The sequence below is a fragment of the Carassius carassius genome, chromosome 41, assembly GCF_963082965.1.
Source record: "Carassius carassius chromosome 41, fCarCar2.1, whole genome shotgun sequence".
In the NCBI taxonomy this organism is placed as follows: Eukaryota; Metazoa; Chordata; class Actinopteri; order Cypriniformes; family Cyprinidae; genus Carassius; species Carassius carassius.
Window position 1 is genome coordinate 3275050 of NC_081795.1, and position 26139 is coordinate 3301188.

Here is a 26139-nt window from a genome sequence, read left to right on the forward strand (position 1 = left end):
ATTGTTCCCAGTATCTCATGTTGAGCAATTTTGTCTCATTTTAGCACAAACGCTGACACCTAGAACTTGATAAAGGCTGGATTTTCTGCAAGTTAAGGTCTAACACACACAGAAAAAGACACACACACTCTTCATTCCGAATGAAAGGAGCATATCTAGTAAGGGAGAGCGCAATCTGTCTCATCCTCAGATGGCACATCCGCAGTGCATTCACAGACCACCTGATGCATATTGCACACAAAACAGGCACTTTCTCAGCCTGGCAAGCTCTAATCTGGTTGGCTGGCAAAACTCAAGATTTCAACAGATGCATTAACAAGACACCGGGCTGCTGCTCTAAGAGCTTTTGAGGAAGAACCATATCACTGAATTTTGCCAGGTTAATGGCATCAGCTCATGTAAGTTTTCACAGGTTTTTTTTGTTTTCTTTTGAGCTAAAATCAATGGTAAAAATCTGCTTAATCTAGTAAATTACAAAAACTGGGAAGCTCTGTTTATAAAGTAACTTTTACTTGCAAATCTGATGCTTTGGCAGTTAAAATAACTTGCAGCAAGAATATGACAATACTGTATGTACAGCACAGATGTTGAACTGTCATACAAGGTTCATTTGTGTTAAAAAATGTGGGTGTCAAAATACAAGTTATCAAAATTAGCAACAAAATCAACAAACCTAAACTTTATAAAAATGCAACTTTATTATTCTACTACTGATGCATGTTTTAAAAGAAAATAATTGTAACGTCTTTTATAGAATTTTATGTTCTTTGTAAAAATTTATTTTAAAAAATTAAAAAAAAATTTCTTTGTAATAATTACAATTTTTGAGTGAAAACTGTTTATACACTTTTTCTTATTTTTTTTCCAGTGTATGCTTGGACCTGGCAACACTTGTGTTGCCATGTATGATTTTACTTAACTTTATGCTGAAAATTACTCAAATTTGATGATAATTTGCTGATAAAGGCTTTCTGCTTTAGAATCAATCCTTGAGAGCTCTCTATAAATACAGTATCACAATAATTCTAATATATATGCGCTTCAGACTTTCATTTCAACTTAAATTAAGTACAAATGTAAAATATACATAATATAAGTTTATACTTATTAAATACAAAATCTTTCTGTTTCTGTTACTTAGCACGATTATTTTCAGCAAATATTATGTAATACTATCCATTCGGTATTACTTTCAGACATACACACATTTTCCAATAATGTCTTGCAAGGTTTCTGTACAGCTGGTCACGCAGAGGCCTGTGCCATTACTTGAATGAGTTGTCAAGTTGGTCTATTATGGTCTGGGATTAGAAGCAGCTCAAAAAATGAAAACCAAAAAATGAATGAATTGTTTCGCTGAGCAGAATAGAAAACATGGTGGGTTGGAGGGGGGGGGGGTCCCTTTGAATTGCTCCCGAATACAAATTGTATTTTTAATGCTGATAATCCATTAATTGTGTTAATATTTAGTTCCAAGAATCTTTTATGAAACCAAATGATTCCTCAGTAATTCAAACGCCAATAACTTAGCAACAGACAATACGATAATTTATATAGAGACAACTTGCATCCAAAAAATGATTAAATTAGCATAAAGGAGGCTGTGTATTCACACTTCCTCTGTGTCTGTGTCACAGTGTTAGTGTGTGTGTGTGTGTCTTCTCTCTCATCTATACTGAGGTATCTGACCTGATCAATCAGCTGTGAGATGACACAAGCCCGCCCCTCAGAAACCTGTCTGCTGTACGTGTGATAGAGAGTCAGGGAGAGGTTGATTGTGTCTTTCTGTACATGTCCTTCAACACAAACTGAAATCTATGTACACACACACACACACACGTATATTATTATGAGATCTCCCTCTCATGCATCACAGATATGCATTGTGTGCATTTATGTATTGTGTATAAACTAGTGGCACTGATAATGGGAGAAACACACTTGCAGCTTTCAGTCGAGTGAAGAGAGTTTGATGGCATCAATTCTGCAGTTTAACAACTCAAATAAATCCTAGTGTTGCAGTGCATCAGCAGAGCAGCTGAGCATGGATGAGGAGAGCTCATGAAAACACCCAATTACGTACATACTAAACCCTACAAAAAAAACACACACACTTCCACACAGCAGATATAAACATCACAAAAATCCAAAAGTAATGTGTGTTTGTAAGAAACAAATCCATTATGGAGGCATTTTTAATTTAAACTGTCACTTCTGGCCAAAATGCCATAATTTTGGTATTTTTCAGTCCATAATCCAAATCTATCATAATGCTTCCATTTCCTCTGTTGTCCTCCCACATCAAAATCCACCAACCTTTTTCTTTAGAACTGTTCTAGACTGTTTTTGTTTGACCTGTGCATATTTCTCTCTTAATTCAGACGAGACCGCTTTTTCACTGGAGAAAGCAATATTACAGAGGCAAGAAATATTACAATATTTTCTGATGGCACCCATTCACTGCAGAAGATCCATTGGTAAGGCAGTAATGTAATGCTAAATTTCTCCAAATCTGTTCTGATAAAGAAACAAACTCATCTACATGTTGGATGGCCTCAAGGTGAGTACATTTTCAACCAATTTTAATGTTTGTGTGAACTATTCCATGAATGTTTTGTCAGATTGGAACTTCCCTAAAGTATAGCTGAGTAAACAAGCACACACACATGCTGCAGCATCATTATTTAGTATCCTACTGTACGAGGAGTTGCTTTTTAAGGAATCACACTTGTAATCAATAACCTCTTCTTTCCAGCTTTCTCTCTCATTAACATGCCCCATTCACTGTCTGTGAATGCACGTGTGTCTGCTGGCCAATTGCCACGTTTGGGAACGTATTGGAAGACTGAACTGATGTTCTGTTCGTCCTCGGAGTGATCCGGGCAGCTTTCCAACATGTGCATGTTCACATGTACATTAGAGGAAATGTCACTGGCTTCCACGTATTTAAACCCTACAGAGTGCCAACACTCTTTATATCACTAACTGAGTTGTGCAATTGTGTGCACATGCATATTTGTTTTTGCATGGATGCATGAACATGTAGGCTGTGTGTTTGAGAGATAGTGTGTGTGTGTGTATGTGTGCATTTCTGGTGGCCAAATCCTCCAGATGGGTCCAGATGGCAGTTTGAATCTGTGAAGGTGTGGAACAGACTCTGTGTGAGCATTTTGTAATGCCCGAATGCAACACCGTCTCCTGAGATGTGCATGTGCATCTGAGCATGTGTGTGTGTGCATGAAGGGAAAACTTGCACGACTGTCTGGCTGTGATTTTTTTTTGTGCTTTTTTTGTGCTTTTTTTGTGCTCGCACATTGTTTGCATGCAAAACATATTTTACAAGCCAGGTGTGTCTGAGTATGTGTAAAGCAGTTGAATTTGTTGGGTTGCATAGACCAATAAAAAAAAATGAAGCTGCTAAGAAACAACTGCTTTCACCTGCCTCGCATAGACTGATGTAATACACATACTGCTTCAGAACACTTAGGGAGCATATGTAGTGATAGAGTTGCATATAGAGGAGATGAAAAACAATATGTTGATGAGAGTGGTATGTCCAAACGTACATACTCAGTGTATATGAATTTGAACACAGCCTTATTTTTTTAATGTTAAAGTACTTAAATTTAAAACAGCACTATGCCTGCAATCCAGTTATAATCTCAAAAATGTTGTTATTTTACATTTGTAATCCAATAAATAAGGGTAGTCTGATCAAATAAGTCAAAAATGTATACAGTATTCTGTGTGTTGATGTGTCCTGCTGTATATTGCACATTTTTGCACATTATTCCATGCATTAAAACAATTTGTATGTCATGTACACTACATATACTGCAAAAATTAGTATGAGAAGTATAGTAAGTAATTATGAACACAGCCTGGTGCATCATTATTTAAAGCTGCCCTTCTTTCTTAAATAATATAATAAATAAATAAATAAAATATTGAATTAATTTATTTTACTCTAAACATTTTATTAAAATAGACTAAATAGACTTAAAATAAATCTTCAAACAGAGGTTTGGAATCTTAGCATTACTATTAACCATGTTATTATTGTTGCATAATGAAATTTAATATTGGATAGTCCATACAGTAGACTGCATTATTTAGTTAATAATCAAATATATAGCTTTTAACTGCAATGCAATTACTTATAAGAAAATAATGTGATGAAAAAATGCAAATGATAATGTGCTTGTCCTGTACATTATCAAAGAAAGAAATTAACACACTTTCCAATTAACAGAGCAATTCAAGCTTGAAATACAATCTTAATGTTTCAAGTGATTTGTTTTTGATTGACAAGATATCTAATACACTTTGTTGTGTTTGTCTATATATACTGTATATATAAAACAGACTCAGTCTCATTTATGTAATATGAATATGAATATGAATCAGCAGGTTATCAGTGTGTGGGTGTTTGGATGTGTTTGTGAGGGTTGTGGCATTGTGTTTGAAAGAGTGTGAAGTCAATTATTCTTGCTGGCTTTGAGCTTGTGCTGCTGTACCATCTTGCCTTTGATAAATTAATAATCCTTTTGAAGTGCTAATCCCAAACACTCAGCATGATTCATGCCATCCATACAACAAGTGTCTCTCTCAAAGACATACACCCTCACCGATCATGTAGCTTTGTGAATATGGATATACTGATGGAAACATAAACATTTATGAGCGGCCACATGCATGCATACATTAGCATATGTTTGCCCAAAAACTCTACAGCTACAAAGATATATTTAGGCTGCAAAAGCACATGCATATGCATTTATTCCCTTTTAATTGATATATTAAGGAGAAATAAAAACGTGTATAGTTACTAGTTTAAAACATTATAACTGCATATACACTGAGTGCACAGGACTGAAGTGTGGCTTCATCCACAGCTCCACCTAGTGTTGAAAACATGATCTGCTGAGGAGATCGCCTATAGAAATATATATAAAAACGTTTGTGTCAAACAAAGGCTTTGTTAAAGGTAATTGCTTTTTCTCCAGTCTAACTTCTTTTGCTCATAAAACACTGCAGCAGCATTTTCACATGACAGGTCTAAGGGTTTGGATTGTAAGGGAGAGATAGTTTGACAGCCTCAATATGAGTTTGGCTTTGTTTGTATTTGAGTAAATTGATTTCCTACAAGCAATACTTCACCCAGAAATTAATATTTTGACACCATAACCCATAAGACTCTTCATTTTTTTTTTGTAATACCAATGTTTAGCAGATTGTTTGAGGTGATCTTTTACATATAAAAATGGATAAAAAGCACTATAAAAAGAATTTTAAAAGTAGTCTATAAATGCATGCACTTTATCATGTGTTTTGATGTCATATATAAGCATTATGTGAAAAACGGACCAAAATTTAAAAAGTGTTCTTTATTAAAATCTTCACTAAGAAACATGATTGCCATTCACTTTCATTATAAGGAAAAAGAGCAGTTTTGACATTCTGCAATAAATAACTGCCATGTTCAGTTATACAAGGTTATGCAAAAACAAAAGTTACACATGACGACAGAATTTGTATTTTTAGATGAGCTATATATTTCAAAATATCTATACACAGTATTATAACCGAGAAGAGGCAAAAATACTAGTTTCTATTACTTGTAATTAATTACTAGATTAAAATAAACCAATCTGGAACAAAAAGCTAACATCATGCACTAACATTAAAATGTTTTATTTTAATAAAAATAAACAAAAATGCATTAAACAGATAAAAAAATGCTGTTCTTTTGAACTTCAAATAATCACAGTTTCTCATAAATCAGCATAATAGAATGATTGCTGAAGAATCATGAAGAATCGAGTAACGACAAACATATTCACCAAGAAAACAGTTAATTTAAACTGCAATAATGTTTCACAATTTTATTGATTTTACTGTATTTCTGATTAAATAAATGCAGCCTTTGTGAGCAGAAGAGACTTAAAATATGTACATATATGAAGTATTTACAAGCACACACACAAGCACAAACACTTCACTTCAAGAGGAAGCAGTATTCAGAAGGAATAGCAAGAAGAGCTGCAGTGGTTGCTTTTATTTTTCTGAAACCCTAGGAAGACAGACTGCCTGCCTGACTAACACCTTCTGCTCTATCAGCAGTCACACATATCTCTGTGTGTGTGTAACCCGTGTAGAGACAGATACTGGCCTCTAAAGCATCTCTTCTCATTGTGGCATCCTTGTTAACAGAAATCCTAGCCGTACAACTCCCTCATGATGTGTGAAAGCACTGGCATGACATCCAGCACTTCGGCTCCGGACTTTAATTGAAAAGGACCATTCTGAAATTGATCCTCATCAATTAAGCAATTATCATAGCATCACAGCCCTTTAATACGGGTATCCAAGCAATTATTGTGAAGATAACAAAAGTCCGGATCAATTCCTACAGTGAAATTTAGCTCAGGCTTACAGTCACCAAGACAACACAGAAATACAAACCACATAAAATACCTGGAGACTGCAATCGCAGTCTGTCTTTCTCTATTGTATGGGGATTTTCAGTGCTTTCACAGTTTTCTTACTGCCACGTTCTATTTAGTGAAGCTCAGCAATCTTGTTCTGCACAGTAGAACTATATTCTTTAACTTTACTCCTTGTTATGGATGATTAAGGGAATTTTGCCTTTGTGTATATCAAATCCTGTGGAACAGGAAGTCATGGCTGGAAAATGTTATGCTTCTAGTCCCCCTGATGTGCTAAAAAATGTGAATATGAATGGTAATATACTAGATCAAAAATCTAAACGATGCAGATTCATTTTCACAGCTGCCTTTGCTCATATTTATCAAAGGTGCCAATATTAGTGGAGGGCACCCTATATATATTTAAATATATTAAAATAGAAAAGTTTGTAAAACAAAAAAATATATATACTTTTGGAAATGTATTATCTTGCCCCTTGAAGTATATTTTGTGCGTTTGAATGTTTAAATCAATTAAAAATATATTTCCTTAGGCCGTGCTGTTTATATTATATATTAAGCTTTTTTTTTTTTTTACAAATATTATGTACTGAATAAAATATTATAAAAATCTAGTATAATATAATGTTGCATTTCAATTTGCACACACAAAACTGTATTCCACCAGTATACACAGCTCCTTCTGAACGGCTGTCAGTGTAAATGGAGAAAGATGCTTTTGTAGTCAGATGGTGAAGCTACAACATCTGCTAGCAGAGGCTAACCGGTCGAACTCTGACCCCTGTGTTCCCCTTGTGAACAGGGACTGGAAACCTGGTGATGCTCTTTAAATAATCATATGGCAGAGCTGGAGTCCCGGTCCTGAGACCTCTTGAATCTACATTAACCTGGCCTTCATCTGCCTCGGGGTCTAATACTTACAGCAGAGTCCTGGTCTGGGTCTCTGCTAATGGTCAAGATCACAGTCTACTTACAGCAAACTAATGGTGATCATTAACAGAAGACCACTCAAGATCTCGATCATCTGGTGGTCTGGATCTGATGGCAGTTTGTAGTGCCAGTACTAAAGTTATATTTAGATATAATGAGGGAATAGTACATTGAATTTTTAGATTAATTCAGAAGAGACTCATTTATGTTGTCAATTTTAAATGAATGGAATGTTCAAGTTAAGGTAGATGCTGCAAATGTTCTTGTTTACAGTGACAAACAGAATAGAATCAAATACAATTTTAAATAAAATACATAAACATTAAAAATTAATAAAACATTTAATAAAGTTAAACTAAAAAAATAAATTCAAAATTATTTTATAATGAATAAAATATTAAAATTAAATAGTAAAGGTAAATGCTGCAAATGCTTATTTACTAGGGGTGTAACGGTACGTGTATTCGTACCGGACCGTTTCGGTACAGGGCTTTCGGTACAGTGCACGTGTGTACCGAATGACCGAAAGTAATATTTTGTGTGGAACATAGGAACATTTTCATGTTTCCAAACGAACATATTAAGTGGCAGAAGTCTCCGCGTTCAGCGCAAATATATATATATATATATATATATATATATATTTTTTTTTTTTTTTTTTTTTTTTTTTTTAAATATGAGCAGGCCTACAAACTGGGATTGGTAATGCTGCACTGTTATCATAGTTATTTATTTATATTTTTCATTATATTTTATTATTTGATATTGGTTTGAGACAGAGTATTTTATTTAGTGGAGAACTTTGCAGCATTATTGTATTTCTTATTAATTTTATATATATATATATATATATATATATATATATATATATATATATATATATATATATATATATATATATATATATATTATTATTAAAACAAATTGTTAAAAAAAAGTTTAAAGTAATAAGCAACCTATTATTTACAGTGACTTACAGAATAAAATAAAATGATTAAATTAATTTTATAAATAAATATTTTTTAAACAAAAGTTGAACTCAAATAAAGTAAATTAATTTATAAGAAAAAATAAAATAAAAAAACATAAAAAAATAATTAATATTAAAATCAATATCTGCATCAGTCACTAGAGGGCACTCTCATTAGACTTTCTAAAGATTCATTGCTTCAGTCACAGGACATCTGTTCTACATTTTCCAGGAATTAAAGAGCAGTTAAACACTCCCTTTCTTCTGTGGGACATCTTATTACATTTTGATTTAAACTGACTCCCCTTTATATTATGGACACGTGTTTTTCTTGGATTTAGTGGGATTATATAAGTATTGATGATTATGGCAGTGATTAGCTTGGTTTGAAGAAATCTGGACTGTTTTTGGCTGTTTGTTTTATTTTTATTATTACTGTGCCATTTACAATAAATACACAAATGGATTCAAGTCGAACAATGTCCTTTGATTTAACCCATGTTAAAGCTGTGTGCCAGCATAAATAAATCATCCCTGATCTTGTGAGTTGTGATATATCTGATGTCTATAATCTCATCAAACGTCATGAAAACAGCACATATTCAGCTCCACTCAACAAACTCAACTTCTTCAGTGAAGGCCTGCAGCTATATAAACCTCATTAACATAAACCTCATAATAAGGGCACAGCTCATTTATAAGCTTGCCAACTGGATGCCTCACTCACTATACACACACTGAAGATACTGAAGACAAACAGACTACTCAACATTATTATGTATTATATAATATAAACTGGAAAATAATAGTAAATAATAGTAAAAATAAAAATAATAGCTTCCAAAGTTTGAGGATGGTATAATTGTTTTTTTAGATAAAATTTTATTTATTTCCTTTCATACAGCAAGGATGCATTAAACTAAGTAAAAGTGACAGTAAAGACAATCCTGGAATAAATGTTTCATGATTTCCACTAATATATAAAGCAGCACAACTGTATTCAGCATTTATTATGAAAAAAAGTGTTTCTTGAGCAGCAAAATCTCAGAATGATTTCCGAAGGATCATGTGACACTAAAGACTGGAGAAATGATGCTGAAAAATTAGCTTTGCATCACAGAAATAAATTACATTGTGTAATTGTGTACATTGTGTTATTTTAAAATTGCAATAATATTACACAACATTGCAGATTTTACTGTATTTTGTGATCAAATAAATTTCAAAATCTTGCCGACCCCAAACTTATGCCATTCATAACTGTTTTGATGATATTCCTCATCTCACAATAATAATGCTCTATATATATTTACACAGAATTTTAAAGCAATGATTAAAGCAATAGTTTACCTAAAATTATGTCATAATTTGCTCCATATTTTATTATTGAAGGGAAGGCTATGGTTTAGATCAATAAAACATGCTATGAAATGGCTTCAGAAGAAATATATCAAACACGAGGACGTAATTTTAGGGGAAAATAATAACCTAATTTTAATATTTAACTTTGCACAGGTTGATAATGATCGAATCACTCCAGTCTCACACTGTCAACACAACACTTAACTATTCTGGTTATACTTTCAGAACAATGTGACAGTGAATCGTAACTGGTGGATTGTTTTGTTGCTGGGCTGTCAGTCAGAACAATGTGAACGCGTATGCTTTTCAGGTCTCATGAAGCTCTGACACTAATGAGTGTATCACTGCGGATGGTGTGGGTGTTTCAGAACGGATGCTGCCTTCAGTCCCTGTCTGAGATGCTGGGAGGGGGAAACTTTGGACTGCTTCTAATTATGACAGATAAAAGAGAGAGAAAAAAGTTTTCAATTATGTCTCTCTTAAACCCTTTCCAACTTTCTAGTCTTTGAGTATTTTTTAATTTGATCCACAATCCTTAATTTCTTTCTCCAGTCACGACAAAGCTCCAGTGCAAATAATCAAGTCAAAATTGCATCAGGCAACATTGCTACAAATGCAACACACATAAAAAGTTAGAAACCTCTAAGGGAGTGTTTCCAACCCACATTACATTCCAAAAGATCCAGATTGCTGAGGCATTCTGGCCATCATTACAACATCAGCGTCGCCCTTCCTTTAAATATGCATGATCAGTTCTGCTCTTCTCTCTCGACTGTGGAATGATCAAAAGCAGAAACATGAAAGAATCTCACACTTTATGAGAGCAAAGATTAAACAGTAGGCATGTAAAAAATGCTGTCTGAAAAGTTCAGATTAAATTATAATTCCCAAATACCAACCTTTTCTCTTTTTTTTTAACCATGATTAACCAGTTTTCAACAAAATACCATTGCTACTATAGCTAGTTATCAATCAGATAAAACTGAGGTCATTTGGTGTTCTGAATCACAGTCAATAAAAAGTTAAATAAAGAAAACAGCTTTTGACTTGCAACGTTTGAAGGATGGCAAATTGCCTCAATTTTAAAGAGTTAGGTTTCTGTTTACACTATTTACACATCACTTCTGAACACTTTTTTCAGATTTCTCACATCAAAATTAAAAAGAAATCGATAAATTCTTGTTAAACAACGTTAAATGCTCTTCTGATTCTAATTGGCCAGAGTTTCTGTGTGCTTTTCCTCATTATAAGTTTTGTGGTAAGTAGTTTCCTTATTGCACAACTCCACTTTTTGCTGAGCAGCCATGATGTAATATCTGGTTAGTTACTCACCAAAGCTAGTCCAACTGATACATCTCCAACTGGATCTGTAGGTGCAAACCTGAAGAGACATTCTCGAATGTTTGTGTTGTTTTGAGAGAAGCTATGAACCTGCAGCAACATCAGCTGCACTCCAGCGGCAGCGTGCTAAAGTGCTTCCACAATGTCTCCACAAGAGGGCGACACTCATCGGTATACAGTTCAATACAGACAACAGACCCATAACCAGGATATAATTACTTTAAGTTTAAAATGTGCGCATGTGGTTTTAAACCCATTCAAATTCAAGTATAGTCACTGAAAAATGCTCAATAACTGTTGTTTTATGTAGCAGATGGGTTGCTTGTGGACTCGTTTAATGTTCTGCTGTTGAGACATGTGGACACGGGCTTTAAAATGTGTTTGGTTACAAGTGACAAACTCAGATCCCCATATTAAAATCCAAGATGTTTAAAAAGCCTTTCATGTCTATCAAAATACATTCTTTTAACAACACTGGCGAACAATATCTCATTGAATATTAGCCTTCAGACACATCTTTGGCTTTTGGCTGAGTGACAGAAGACAACCATCACCAGAGAATCCTCTTTTATTAATAAATACGAAACAGCTGCATACTGTAGCTTTCAGAGATTTGAAATAAAGTGCCACACATATACATTATATTGCTCACTATCATTAAAGCGAACTTTGAGATTAAAGCTCTGAGACTTTGGTTCAGATGTCTTTTATGAAAGCTGGTAAAACTTGGCAATCAGCATTAACCCTTAGCATACCGTTAGTCTGCTCTCTCAATTCAAATTGACCTCAATGATGCACTGGGTTTCCAGACCGGTTTTAGAGGGCCACTGAATTAAATCCATCGTTATACAGAACATTTACATTAATTAGGGCTGCACTTGTGAGAAACAGGGGCTTCATTAAATACTTGAACATTTATACCACACTTGTCATTGTGTTACATAATAAAACACCAAACCAACAGTGTTCATTTGAAAGAAATGAAGCCCAAGTTCACTTTTCAATATGAAATGACATTTATTAGGCTTTAAACGATCAAATTAACCAATTAAAAAACTAATTATTTGGACTTTCAGACTTGGATTATGTTCATATGAACTATATGTGATCGATCTGATGTGTCTGCCCACTTAATAAATATCACATTAACACCAGTTCATCCTGAGAAATTTCTAATATATATTGTTTGTTGATTTCACCTCGTTTGAGATTTTTATCTATTACAGTGAAGTTCATAAATTTTATGTATCATTTTATTTTAGGGTGTTTTGCTGCTATTTATAGGATGCAGAGAGAATAGTGAGAGAAATATAAAATGGGATCAGGACGTGAACCAGGTCAGACTCAAACCAACCTATGCCACAGCACTAGCAAACTTTAAATGTGTGACCTTAGTGTGTATATACTTTTATAGACCTCTTCTAAGATTGGAATATCCGAAACGACACGAAAAACAAAACAAAAAATCAAATAGATCCGTTCAAAGTATTTTGCATTAGGCTCTGATTTATGTGTCTGAGATTGCCAGTGACATATTTTCCATTTTCTTCCAGTGACATTTAACCACAAATCAGTTGTCACATGCTGCAGAAATAAACAGCTGGATTTACAAAGTGTATGCCTGTTCTCCCAAGTTATTCACAATACTGCTGTATAAATCAGTTTCCAAGCATTATAACAAAAACTAAGTTCAGCTGAATCTTTACTTTTGCATAGGCCAAACACACTTTATCCATGTTATTTTAACTTGACTCACTCTGGAAACCTAAACCATTGTTTTTAGAAAACCAGTTTAGCCATAATGAGCAGAAAGATGTGCATTTTACAAAAACACAAACAACAGCTGAACAGCCTCTTCCAATCTAAAATGGAAAATCATACAAATTAGATGATTTATTTTCAAACAGAGAGTGCAAACAAGTTACACAAGACAAATAATGCTGAAATGACACTGACAAAAACCTTGGTTCATTTCGATATGGATATCACTGAAAATAATGATCACTTTTAGTTAGGTAAGGGAGTCAGACGTTGCTTCAGTGCCTCGCTGGATTCAATTCAGTGAACAATTCATCAAACCTGTCTTTTTGAACTAATCATTCTTTAGTGACTTCCTTCTGGTTGGGCTGTATGGTTTTGATTCACTAAACTGAACTTGCTCATAAGAGTCACCTGCACTGAAACAGAATTAGCTCAACTGTTTAAGCTGTTCATCCACGATGACTTTATTAGTATGGTTATGTGAGGTATTGTTCATCATTGCTGTGTGAACATTTGCCTCAACATTGCGCTCAACAGCTCTGTGCACTGCAGTGCTTCTGGAAACCGCAATCTTTTTTGCAGCAGCAGCAGCACTCAGCTGAGGGAACTGTTTAGTGTACAAAGCTGAGGTGTACTGCAGCTCAGGTGTAATCAACCTCTGACAAAGCTGACGAGTGTCATTGTTTAACCCCAGTCGGAGGTTATAACCTTGAATAACTGCTACACCATACTGAAAGGGCTTCAGGGATGAATCCTGGACATGCACAGGATCTACCGCCCCTCCTTCCTGAAGACACATTTTCTCAAGCGTTCTCCTCTTTGCCCTCAGAAGCATAACTTCCTGTTGGAGCTTCGCCCGCCCGAGTGTGGATTCTATGCGTTTCCAGAAAGTGGCATTAAAGTGCTGATACAATCGCCAGTCAAGTGAACTCCACTCTTTTAACCGCTCTGCAGTCTCTGTCCTCAAGGGCCTGCGCGAGCGTTCACTGCGACTGTTGAGGCGGAAAGATAAAACGTCATCCAGTGACCAGCAGAGGGCATGTTTTAGAAGCACTAGCGATTCATCAAAATACTCCGAGATGAGGATCAGCGGAAAGTCACGTTCCACAGCGGCGATGACCTCGGCACTTCGTTTGTCCAGCTCTATGTTTTTCTTAGGTGCTGTATTATCCAGACCGAAGTCAAAGGTCAAAATGTTACGTGCATAGTGGTTATAAGGCACAGAGGCGTTGTAGCTCCGCCCACCCTGGATCAGGAACTCCTCAAGGCTTTTGACAGCACGGAAAGCTGGGATTGCTTTGTAGTAAACAAACAGGGATTCCATCATCGCCACTGGATTCCGAAGAATGGAAAAGTAGAATGTATCTTTAGGCATCACTTTCCTCACCTGCAAGTCAGAAAAGACAGTACAGACTTATGAATAAAATCTTTTTAATGCATTGTCATTTTTTTTTACCTTGTGCTGCAAAAAAACAGTCACACTCCAAATAATACATTATAGATATAAGATAACAAAAATTAATTAATAAAAAAATATGAAATAAAAAGCATTAGATTTTAGCATTAGAAAAAATAAGTTTCCAACTCAGTTTTAGGTCTTATTTGTAATATAAACCAGGTGAATGATAATGTCTTGGCTTAATATCATGAATATTATATTATTTTTCCGATCCTGCAACAGCCTCCAAAGGCTGGGTAATGTGCTCTCGGACTGACCTCCTGTGATCTGAATCTCATGTGATTGCACAGGATGTGGAACTCCTTCACACTGCGAGACCGGACACCCTCCACAAAGTGTGCTGCAAAGAATGTTGGGTAAAATAACTGGCTCTGCATTTTCGCTGGCAAGGCAAAGGTCAGATTATGGCTTTCCCCATAACGATAGAGAATGTTCAGTATGGTGCTGCTGGCAGTCTTGTGTGTCTTGAGGAAGACGATATGGTTTTTGGGCTGACACATGACAGTGTCGTCAACTAGTGATTTTACTGCATGTTTATCAGCTTTGTCATCAGAGGGTGGAGGTTTTTTCATTTTTGGGATCCTTTTGGGGAAATCTGGCCTCTGCGGCTTCTTTGGAAAATCTATTGGTGGAGCTGCTTTGGTAGTGCTAGAACGCTTTTTTCTTGTATCCTCCAAGACTTGGACCCTCTCCTCTTCTGAATGAGGGTTTTCACTCTGGTCTTTTCTTTGTATGAAAGGTTGCTGGTCTAATAGTTCCTCAAAAATGGCTGCTGAGACAGACCAAAGATTTTTCCAGTCTCTGTGCTTTATGGGCCCGTGCATCTCTGCAGGCATTCTGACCAGCTGCTCGCTCACAACTTTCAATTCCTTGGAGCTCCTGAGAGTGAGAATGAGAATATGAGAGAGAGAGAGATATGCTGTCCCTTATGGAACCAACACAAATCAATCATATTTTATGGCCTCTATAATAAATTCCCTTTAAATGTAAATATTGTCCCATGCAAGCTGTAAAATTGGAGTCAAATATAATAATATAATTTTTACGTTTATAATTAATTAGTAATTTTGACAAGATGTTTACATTACATATTGTCCAATGCAAGCTGGTAAATCTGAGATGTTTATAATACTTCTTATATGTTTATAAGTTTGTAACTTGGTCAGTTTTTTTTTCATTGCTTTTAAAACAAATATCGTTCAATGCAAGCTGTTAAAAGTAGATTATATTCATATGACAGCGGTTCTCAATTCCAGTCCTCCACACCCCCGTTACGCACATTTTGTATGTCTCTCTTTGTTAACACAGCTGATTCAGATAATCAGCTCGTTAGAAGTGAGCTCCGTGCATGAACTGTGTTCCCATTGACATGGTCCCTACACAGTGCTCATTTCTCCCTGAGCAGGGGAAATCTGTTCAATTTACCTCACTTCTGAACATTCATTCTGCGCTGTTAAACGTCTTCACAAACGAACAAGTGTGACATTTATAAATCTTTAAATAAATACAATTTAAATGCACGTCTCGCACACTGCAATGCACTTTAAATGGAACATATACATTCTCTTCGAACTGGAATCAAGGCGGAATATCCTGTGGTGTTCACTCCTGTGGAGCAGTGATCCTCATATCTGGCTTGCGAGAGGGTTAGCTCTAACCCTAATCATATCTTCAGGATCATTAGAAAATCACAGGTAGGTTAGTTTGATTAGGATTGGAGCTAAAGTCAGGTCCACAGGACAGTGGATCTCCCGAGCCAGATTTGAGGATCATTGGAGTAGAACAAACATCTGAAGCGATAAAAGTGACATACAAAATGTGCAGAGTAGGGTGGCGCGAGGACTTGAATTGAGAACCGCTGTAATATAATAACATAATATGTTTACAATATATGCTTATAATAAGTTTGTAACTTTGACAATATATTTGTATTGCCCTTAATTGAAATATCGTTGAAAAAAATAAAGTTGAAAAGTCTTCCTCGGTCTGTTTATAATGTCGCTGTATAAGTTACCATGAGTTACCTGGCCTGTCGGGCGACTCCCATCATCTGCAGAGCCACGCAGAGGACCGTCAGGACCATCAGAGAGAACCACATGAAGCGCATGCGACTGCAGCACGCCGCTCTCACGCACCTGCAAACATACGCACAGGTTCAACAGCAACAGTGCATGTTAGTGAGATATGTGCATGATATATGTGCATATGCATTCTAGCTGAACAGACGATAAGGTCAAGTGTAATGTGACAATATAAGCGGCGTGTGAGATCATTTGGTGATCGACTATCTAACCGTTGAACCATTGTGTTCAGCGACGCAAATATTGCGGAGGCATCAGCAGTTCCTGTTATTAAAGGGCATACTTGGAGGTTAGACCCCATTAAGAAAGAAAAATGCACTTCAGCAACGCCAAACCGGAAATTGCGTAACGAGAGGGCGAGCGCGGTCATATAACCTACCACAGATGCATGCGGTTTTCCTCTGTATATGTTTATATTTTTTATTATCTTATGAATTAATTGATTTATTTATTTATTTATTTATTTATTTATAGTTATTTGTCTTTGTGTATTTAAATTTGTTGGTGAAACTTTACAAGGTGCTATATTTTTCCCCCTGTTTATAAAGTAGAGGTTCTAACTGTTCTGTATTATTTTTAGAATTTGTTTAATGTTTGATGCATAATAATAATAATAATAAAAGATTTATACCATAGGAAAACATTGGATCACAATGACAGATCAGACACTGAGGAAATTGTAAATGTTTATTTAGACTCCAGCCATATAATTATGATGCTGCTTTGCGGCCGAGAGCAGGGATAGGCAAGGCTTAGACAGAACAGTCAGAGATGACAAATATGGGTTGTGTGAAGACCAATTTGGTGCCCTATATATGGAAGTAAAATAATGACTTATGTCTTTGAAACAAAAAAGCATGCTGAATAGCACTAACTGAAAAATAATGCATTGCATTAACAGTACTTGCATTTTAATGCCTTGAATTTCCAGGGCTTGCATTGTTAGGTCCTGAAATTTTATATAGTTGTTCATTTAAGCTGTGAATATTTCAATTGAAAATATTTTACACACCTTTTTATAATTAAAAAATCAATAATTCATATTCACGTTCCAGAATTCACTTCCAAATATTTAATCGGTTAAAAAATACGATGTATAATATTCGACAGGCAAATTTCGGTCCATTTTATTTCACTTTCCAAATTCGCTTCCACAAATTCAGTGGTTAAAATTCTGCAGATAATTCGCCCTTTCACATCCGGGAGCTGCAGGAATAGCAGTAGAGCACAGAGGCATGATCTCCAACTGCTGTCAGTTCCTCACCAGCAGGTGGTGCAAGCGGCTTCTGATGAAGACCAAAGCAACAGGTGGATTAAGTAATACAGTTACAAACACTGATCTGCAGAAATTAAGCAAGCGCTAAGTAGAAGTTTTGATTATCGGGGCATGTGGAAAAGCTGATTGTGCGTATGTTTATTTCAACCTCTTTGCTGTTAGGCTACCAAGTAAGCAGCATTCAAAGGAGATTATAATGGTGTTTTACCCAACGCTGAATTACAGAACTAACATTACATCTAAGGAAGACACATATTGTTTTCGGTTGTTTAGTTTCTGTAACTTTGTGTCATGGCTTTTGCGTCGCTGTGCTGTAATACTGGGGATCCCCTCACGTCACACTCCAGGATTCCCCAATGACGAGTAACGCTTCTCAGTCAAATAATACTGTGATATAAGACCTCAGATCTCAGAATAGATTTTGTTGATGATTATGCAAACTATATACAGGCAAGCAAATTGGGTCAAAAAGAATCCAATGCGCTGCATTTTCTTTATAATTGATTTCCATTACCGCTGATCTATAAAGTCGACAGTCACACAAAGATACCAATACCATGATTAGTTTTAACAATATGCAACCAATTTATATTAACATAAAAAATGAGTTAAAAACAATCTAGGTATATTCTGAAAATTTAAACTGAAGAAATTATTGACGTGCTACCGCACCCAAGGGACCGTCTGACAATTCCACTGACTGGGTTAAAAGGTCCAATGTGTTTTAATTAAAATGTTAAATTACACAGTCAAATTCTTAATCTTGTATTTCTCATAGTGATTTTCTACAGGTGAGATTTTGCCAATACCTCCCTTGATATATTTACAGTAGGCTATACAATTATTTACATATTAAAGATCCCTGGAAAAGGTTTTCATGTTCCAACAGTTGTAGTAGGCTACATTGCTAGATACAAGACTGACTTACTAGGGATGGGCGTTTTCCACAAATATCACATTTGAATATTTGAGCTCACAAAAAAAAGAATATTCGAATATTCGTTTATTTAAATTAAGTTTAATGAGTCAGACGTTATTTTTCAGCAACATTTGTTTTCGTCATTTTGAACAAGCTTACACACAATAAGCTTGAACATTACACATCGTGTTTTGTAGCTGAAAACCTTTAACAATGCATGCAAAGAAATAAAAGTACAGATTAAAAGCAAAGAAATAATAATAATAAGTGAACAAAGAAAAAACGTAAAGCAGCCTGCAGCAATTAGGATATTGTACACTTAACTTTTAAACTGTCAGCAAATCTTTTTTTTCTTTTTTTCTATTGTTTTACATGTTCTTGTTAAGAAATATGGGCATGAAAACATGATCGGGGGAAAGTCGGCTCCTTAGTCTGTTAACAATAAGGCCGGCCGTGGAGAAAACGCGCTCTGACGGCACAGATGTTGGCGGGACTCACAAATAACGGTGTGCTAAGCGAATAAGTTTTGTGAAGCGATTCGTGTTTTCGGTTCACCACTGAATGGGATCCTCATCTGGTGGAATACATGGCTCCAGCAAGAACTGTTCCCACTCGTCTCGGCTGGACTCTCTGTAATCATCGCTGGAGAACTGGCTCAGCCTTTTCCGATGAGTGGGCATTGCATCCGCTTTATCGTTGATGATGGCGGCTGCATCCACACCACTCGCATCAAGGAAAATTTTCTGATAATGTTAAAAAAAAGTGTTTTTTTTCTTACTTCTAAATGGACTGCATTTATATAGCGCTTTCAACAGACCACATGGCCATCCAAAGCGCTTTACAATTTGCCTCACATTCACCCATTCAAACACACATTCACACACCGACTGCAGTGTCTGCCATTCAAGGCGCCATCCAGCTCATCGGGAGCAGCTGGGGTTAGATGTCTTGCTCAAGGACACCTCGACACTTGGTCAGGTGGAGTCGGGGATCGAACCACCAACCTTCCGGTTTGCAGACAACCTACATGAACCACTGAGCCACTGCCACTGCTACTTCTCTCATGTTTTCATCGAGAAACCTGAGATGTTTGTGCCGAGGGTCTAGGGTAGACACGAGAAGAGGAGTTTTCACTGCATTCTCCAAGTTAGCGGTGTTTATTCGTTGCTTGAGAGATGCCGCAACAATGTTCTTGAATTCGGTCACTTTCTGTGATTCTCCATGGCATATTTGAAGTAGAAGACCGCAGTTCTTTTAGGGGGCATTCACATATCGCGTCTTTTGCATGCTCAAGTTCGTTATTTCCAATGTAAGCACGCGGTATGCGCGCTCATAATGGATGCGACGTGGTCCCGTTTTTTCCAGGCGCGTCCGCACAGCATCGAGTTAAAAACATCTCAACTTTCAGAATGCCACAAGCGCACCGCAGGTCATGTGACAAGAACTAAACATTCAGCTTCATCCTTTCCCGTAAACGTTGAAAGCTCAGCCAAGATGAAGGACCAGCTGATCATAGTTGTATATGGATTGCCATTTTGAAATAAATTTAGTAGCAGAGCTACTGAAAGCGATTTTTTTCTTTTGTGCTGCAAATCCATTTATCCTTTGCTGAAATTTCCGCGTCTTCATGGAGAGAGCGCGTTATTGTTGCTTAGCTTCAGGAGCGCTTCTGCCCGAGCGCTTTGGAAAGAAGGAGAAAGTGGCGCGCATAGCCTTTTCCACGCATTATTAGGCGCGATACGTGAATGGCCCCTTATTTATTCATTAATTTTTTTTTTTTATAAATTAAATAAATTATTTTATATATATAACATGCACTTTTTCTTGTTCCGTAACTTGCGTTCATATCCTCATCTGTCTGTATATAGTTTGCATCATCAGTAAGATGTGAGTTTGTCTTTTAATCGGTGTCACTGTTAGTGCGCTGAGCCACGTAATGCGTTTTCTTTTCTTTAACAAGAAACAAGCAAATGCAAAGTTTAAATATGCCCTACGTTTTATTAAGAGGAAGGAAAATACAATGAGGTCGGATTTTCTGGCAAGGAAGCTGCAATATAATAGTCCAATTGAGTTCTGGAAAGAAATCAAAAGAATGAATAACTGTAAAACATCGTTACCAATGAATATTGATGGTGTCAACGGCGCAGAAGAAATTACTCAGTTGTGGCAGAAACATTACTATGAGCTGTTTAATTGTGTTAGAAGTAAGTCTTTTACAATGGGTGACATTGACAGTAATGAAGATGGTAGTGCCTATTATTTACACTAGTGCCACTAGTGTACCACACTAGTGCCTATTATTTAAGAAAAAGCTGGTAAGATTAATAGCTTGGATAATTACAGGCCTATAGCTTTAGCCAGTATTTTATCTAAGGTTTTGGAGAGGATTATATTGAATAGGCTAGAACATTTTGTCTTGAAATCTGATAATCAGTTTGGCTTCAAACCTAAACATGGCACTGATATGTGTATTTTTGCCCTAAAGGAGGTTTTAGATTTATATAACAGGCATTATTCAACAAACTTTATGTGTTTTATTGACGCTTCTAAAGCCTTTGATCGGGTAAATCATGAGAAACTATTCTACAAATTGTATAACAGAGGGGCTCCCAAATATTTAGTGAGAATCATGGCCTTTTGGTATGCCCATCAGTCGATGTATGTGAAATGGGGTAACTTTATGTCTGCCTCATTCAATGTAAGTAATGGAGTTAGGCAGGGAAGCATCTTATCTCCCTTTCTCTTTAATATTTATATGGATGATTTATCAAAGTTGTTAAACGAATGTGGAACAGGTTGTATGGTTGGGGATACCATTATTAACCACCTCATGTACGCAGATGACCTGGTCATCCTTTGTCCATATAGTGCTGGTCTTCAACAGCTACTAAGGGTATGTTCTCAATATGGCTCAGACTTTGATATTACGTTCAATTCTAAGAAGAGTAATATAATGATTGCTAGAAGCAGGGAAGATAGTAAACTCTCATTTCCTGCTTTTTATTTGTCGGGTATTTTACTTAAAGTGTGTGATGAGGTCAAATATTTAGGACACTATATAACTGATGATCTGTCTGATGATAGGGACATTCATAGACAGTATTGTATGTTATATGCACAGGCTAATATGCTGAATCGCAAATTTAGTATGTGTTCACCATCTGTGAAGACTACACTTTTTAAAGCTTTTTGCACTCCGATGTACACTGCCCACTTGTGGCGGAGTTATAAAAAAAGCAATATGCAGAAACTCAATGTGGCATACAATGATGGGTTGAGGCTGCTGCTTAAATTGCCACGTTGGGGCAGTGTGAGCCAAATGTGTGTAAATGTTAATGTATTCACGTGTCCTGCCAGACCATTCTCATCCCGAGGCGTCATATACTGACCCTTTGACATTTCGTCAACATCCTACGCACATGGCACCCTCTAGCGTCAATATTAGAAGCAGATAAAAATGGGCCAGAAGGCGCCTGCTAGCAGTCTAACCCTAACCCTCACCCTAACCCTAACCTTAACCCATAATCTCTGTCTCATATTGACGCTAGAGGGTACCATATGCGTAGGATGTTGACGAAATGTCAAGAGGGTCAGTATATGACGCCTTGGGATGAGAATGCGTTAGTCCTGCTGTACTCAGGAATCTCATGTACAGATGTATGTGTAGATTAGCAGAGTCATATAATAGCATCATGGCAACACTAGTGAACCCTGCATTGAGTGCAGTTAGGTTCACTTCGAGATTGGGGAACCATTGGCGTTTTAGTCTATATGTTAATATTTGAACACTCTTTTTGTGTTTGTGGAATTTTGACTGTTGTAGTTTTGTATTTTTATGTGTATGTTTGTATAGTACTATGGACCATTTTTATGTATGTCCTGAATAAAGAATATTATGATGATGATAACAGATTTCTGAGGGAACCGCGTGAAACCTTGAGCGTTCGTTCATATTTTACATCTGCTTAACTGTCTATATAGTTTGCATAATCATCAATAAAATGTATTCTGAGGTCTTATATCGCAATATTAGCTGATTGAGAAGCGTTACTCGTCATTGGGGAATCCTGGAGTGTGACGTGAGGGGATCCCCAGTATTACAGCACAGCGACGCAAAAGCCATGACACAAAGTTACGGAAACTAAACAACCGAAAGCAATATGTGTCTTCCTTAGATGTAATGTTAGTTCTGTAATTCAAGCGTTGGGTAAAACACCATTATAATCTCCTTTGAATGCTGCTTACTTGGTAGCCTAACAGCAAAGAGGTTGAAATAAACATACGCACAATCAGCTTTTCCACATGCCCCGATAATCAAAACTTCTACCTAGCGCTTGCTTAATTTCTGCAGATCAGTGTTTGTAACTGTATTAACGTTACTTAATCCACCTGTTGCTTTGGTCTTCATCAGAAGCCGCTTGCACCACCTGCTGGTGAGGAACTGACAGCAGTTGGAGATTATGCCTCTGTGCTCTACTGCTATTCCTGCAGCTCCCGGATGTGAAAGGGCGAATTATCTGCAGAATTTTAACCACTGAATTTGTGGAAGCGAATTTGGAAAGTGAAATAAAATGGACCGAAATTTGCCTGTTGAATATTATACATTGTATTTTTTAACTGATTTAATATTTTGGAAGTGAATTCTGGAACGTGAATATGAATTAGTGATTTTTTAATTATGAAAAAGTGTGTGAAATATTTTTAATTGAAATATTCACAGCTTAAACGAACAACTATATTAAATTTCAGGACCTAAAGATGCAAGCCCTGGAAATTCAAGGCATTAAAATGCAAGTACTGTTAATTCAATGCATTATTTTTTCAGATAGTGCTATTCAGCATGCTTTTTTGTTTCAAAGACATAAGTCATTATTTTACTTCCATATTGGCAAGATTTTAGCTAGTGCTCCTTCTGTGGCAGCCAATTTAACGACTGATCATTCACACAGAAACTGCATATATTCATGATGTAAAACAAATTACATATGAAAAGACAGTTGCACGAAAAAAATAAGTAAACAAATAAATTGAAATTAATTCAGCTACTTGAAGTAGAGAACTTTATCATCCAAAGGCAGCTACAATACTAACATTTAAATCTTATTTTTTTAATTTCAGAAATTCTTAAATTTAGGGATGATTTATAATGTATTTAAGCGAAAGACAAGATAGAATGAAAATATATGAGTAAAGGAAGAATATGGTTAGTTGCTTTATTAGCCTATATTTTTTATCTAAATTAGACTGAATCATTTCAAAACCTAAAGCAAAAACTGAATGGTCTGAAATTAGCTTTGTGAAATTAGGCTACATAAAACAAACAGCTGATGGGCTTAATGATAATGCAAATTCTCTCTCTGTCAGCAGGTGGTGCTTAAGGAACAGCAGTGATGCACTGTTTCCTTGAATACAGCTGTTAACACTAAATGCATTATACTGAGGCAAGATGAAAGGAAAATGCCATCTAAACTGTTTCGTAAGACAGTCAGTTCCCCTCAGAGATACATTCATAATTTGCACATTGTGAACAGTGAGCTTGCTCTGTCTGCTAGTGCTAATGTATTTTCTCCTCTTTTTTTGTCACACCAGCCCCCACGGCAAATGGACCTAGAGGACCCCACCTCCTGGAGCGTGAACCTGTGGGAAATCCTCAAAGCAGAAGTTGGAGAAGCACGGTGTGTCTAACATTATGGAGGAATGGAAGAGGATCCCATTGCCTAGGAGGATTCAGGCACTGCTAGATAACAATGGTGCTCACAAAAAATATTGACACTTTGGACACTGTTTTGACATGATCACTTAGGGTGTACTCACTTTTGTTGCCAGATATTTTGAAAATAATGGCTGTATGTTAAAGGCATAGTTCGCCCAAAAAATGAAAAATAAATTAATTACAGATAGTCATCTACCAGGTTAAAATTAGACTGCAGCTGTCATTGACAGCACTTTCATCAAGTCACATACACACAGAGAATGTTTTTCTTCAGACCAAGGAAACCACTAGTGCTGAAACAGCAGTCCTTCAGCACAAAAAACTCCAGCAGAACTGTTTAAGATCCAAGTTACTTCACAAAAGACAGAGCAAATCAGTCAGGGAACAGAAGGCTTTAGTGTGTTAACAGACTTTGACAGCTTCATTTACCTATTCTAATATATGGTTTACTTCCTATGGCTTGTTGCAAATGACTACCTCTTTGCCTAATTTACTTTGTGTCTTCAATGCAAACCACAAGAGATCCAGTTTAAAGTATGTGTGGGTTTAAATTAAATTATATTGTCTAAATGGACTCCTGTTTAAGCATCCACAAGTTCATTTCATAATGAATACAGTCAAGATTACAAAACTAAACATATTTTCTTGTGAAAATATGAAAACAATACTTTTTAATGACCATACTGACTTGCATGAAATTGAGTTTGAAATGAAAGTCTGCCTTTAATTCATCAAAAGATGAATAAAGGAGTGAGGTAAACAGCTTTAAACTATTTTCCAGCATGCTAACGAGAACAGCCTGTATTTATCCCTCTAAAAGATTGTATAACCTCATGAACAAGTTAACTGTTTAAATGTTTTATAATAATTGGAGGGCATGAAGACTTGGTATTGTCACATTTTAAACAATATTCCTACAGGTACTGAACATGTATGAATGTTAATCCTCAACATGTTTTGAACTGTAAAACATCACAATACATAGTTTTTCCCCCTCATTATGAAAAACAGTGACTTAATGGAGGCTGTGGTCACAGAGAGAGAAACACATGCAAACAAGAGGAAAATTTTTTTAAAAAAAAGTTCCCTTCAGCCACAGAAACATCTGGAATAGGCAGCTCATTTATAACAAATAGGCACACAAAACACACTTGTATGCCAGTTTTCCATAATGGTATTTAATTATTGAAGTGTTAGGGTGTGAATAAATGAACGCATCTTCCCAGTATGTCGTAATGCATCCATGGACCCCAACCAGATTCAGTATCTAACACAAACATCTGTTTCTTCAACAGCCTTTACACGCATATGAAACAATGCTTTAGCTTAAATGCACAATCGAGTATTGGATATCATAAATAAACAGTAAACAATGAAATGCAACACTTTACATTATAGTTTCCATGTTACTTTAAGTAATTAAGCAAACATGAGATTTCTGTTGAAGCTCCAAGCACATCCTACTGTGTCCATTGTCAGTTTAATATACATTTCAAATGTCTCAAAATCTTTATTTTTTTAATGATGATATTAGCACAATCACTGATCAAAAGGACCAATAGATAGTCAACCCCCCCCCAACCAAATTCCATCAAATGTATTCTAACTAGTTGATTGAATATATAATATTTTTACATTATAATTAAAAATTACCTTACATTAGCATCAGCTAACAATATTTTTCAAATAGACTATTATAATTTTGTAATTCATACTTTTTGCTAACGTCTTTTTCATTTTAAGCTAAAACAGTCTGTACTCTGATTTTGCTGTAAATGTATAAAGCAAATTTTTTTGTCAGACTGGGGGCCTTTTGCTCCATCTGTGGGGCAAAATGCTCCCTTTATACAAATACAATTTTTGTTATAAATCTGATAA

General features: G+C 36.0%; 1 protein-coding gene across 1 annotated transcript; it reads right to left on the reverse strand.

The window, feature by feature from the left end:
• Positions 1-12540: 12540 nt before the first annotated feature.
• On the reverse strand, positions 12541-14890 carry LOC132123453 (galactose-3-O-sulfotransferase 2-like). The gene is made up of 2 exons (XM_059534069.1): positions 14530-14890; positions 12541-14200 (listed from the first exon to the last, which is right to left on the reverse strand). Exons 1-2 carry the CDS (start codon positions 14842-14844, stop codon positions 13241-13243), a joined length of 1275 nt encoding a protein of 424 aa, XP_059390052.1. The 5' UTR covers positions 14845-14890; the 3' UTR covers positions 12541-13240.
• Positions 14891-26139: the final 11249 nt, after the last annotated feature.

Coding starts and splice junctions, on each gene's coding strand:
- LOC132123453 (XM_059534069.1), bottom strand. CDS start 14,844: ATGAAAAAACCTCCACCCTCTGATGACAAAGCTGATAAACATGCAGTA. Junction 14,201..14,529: donor TGAGATTCAGATCACAGGAG/GTCAGTCCGAGA, acceptor TCTGACTTGCAG/GTGAGGAAAGTGATGCCTAA.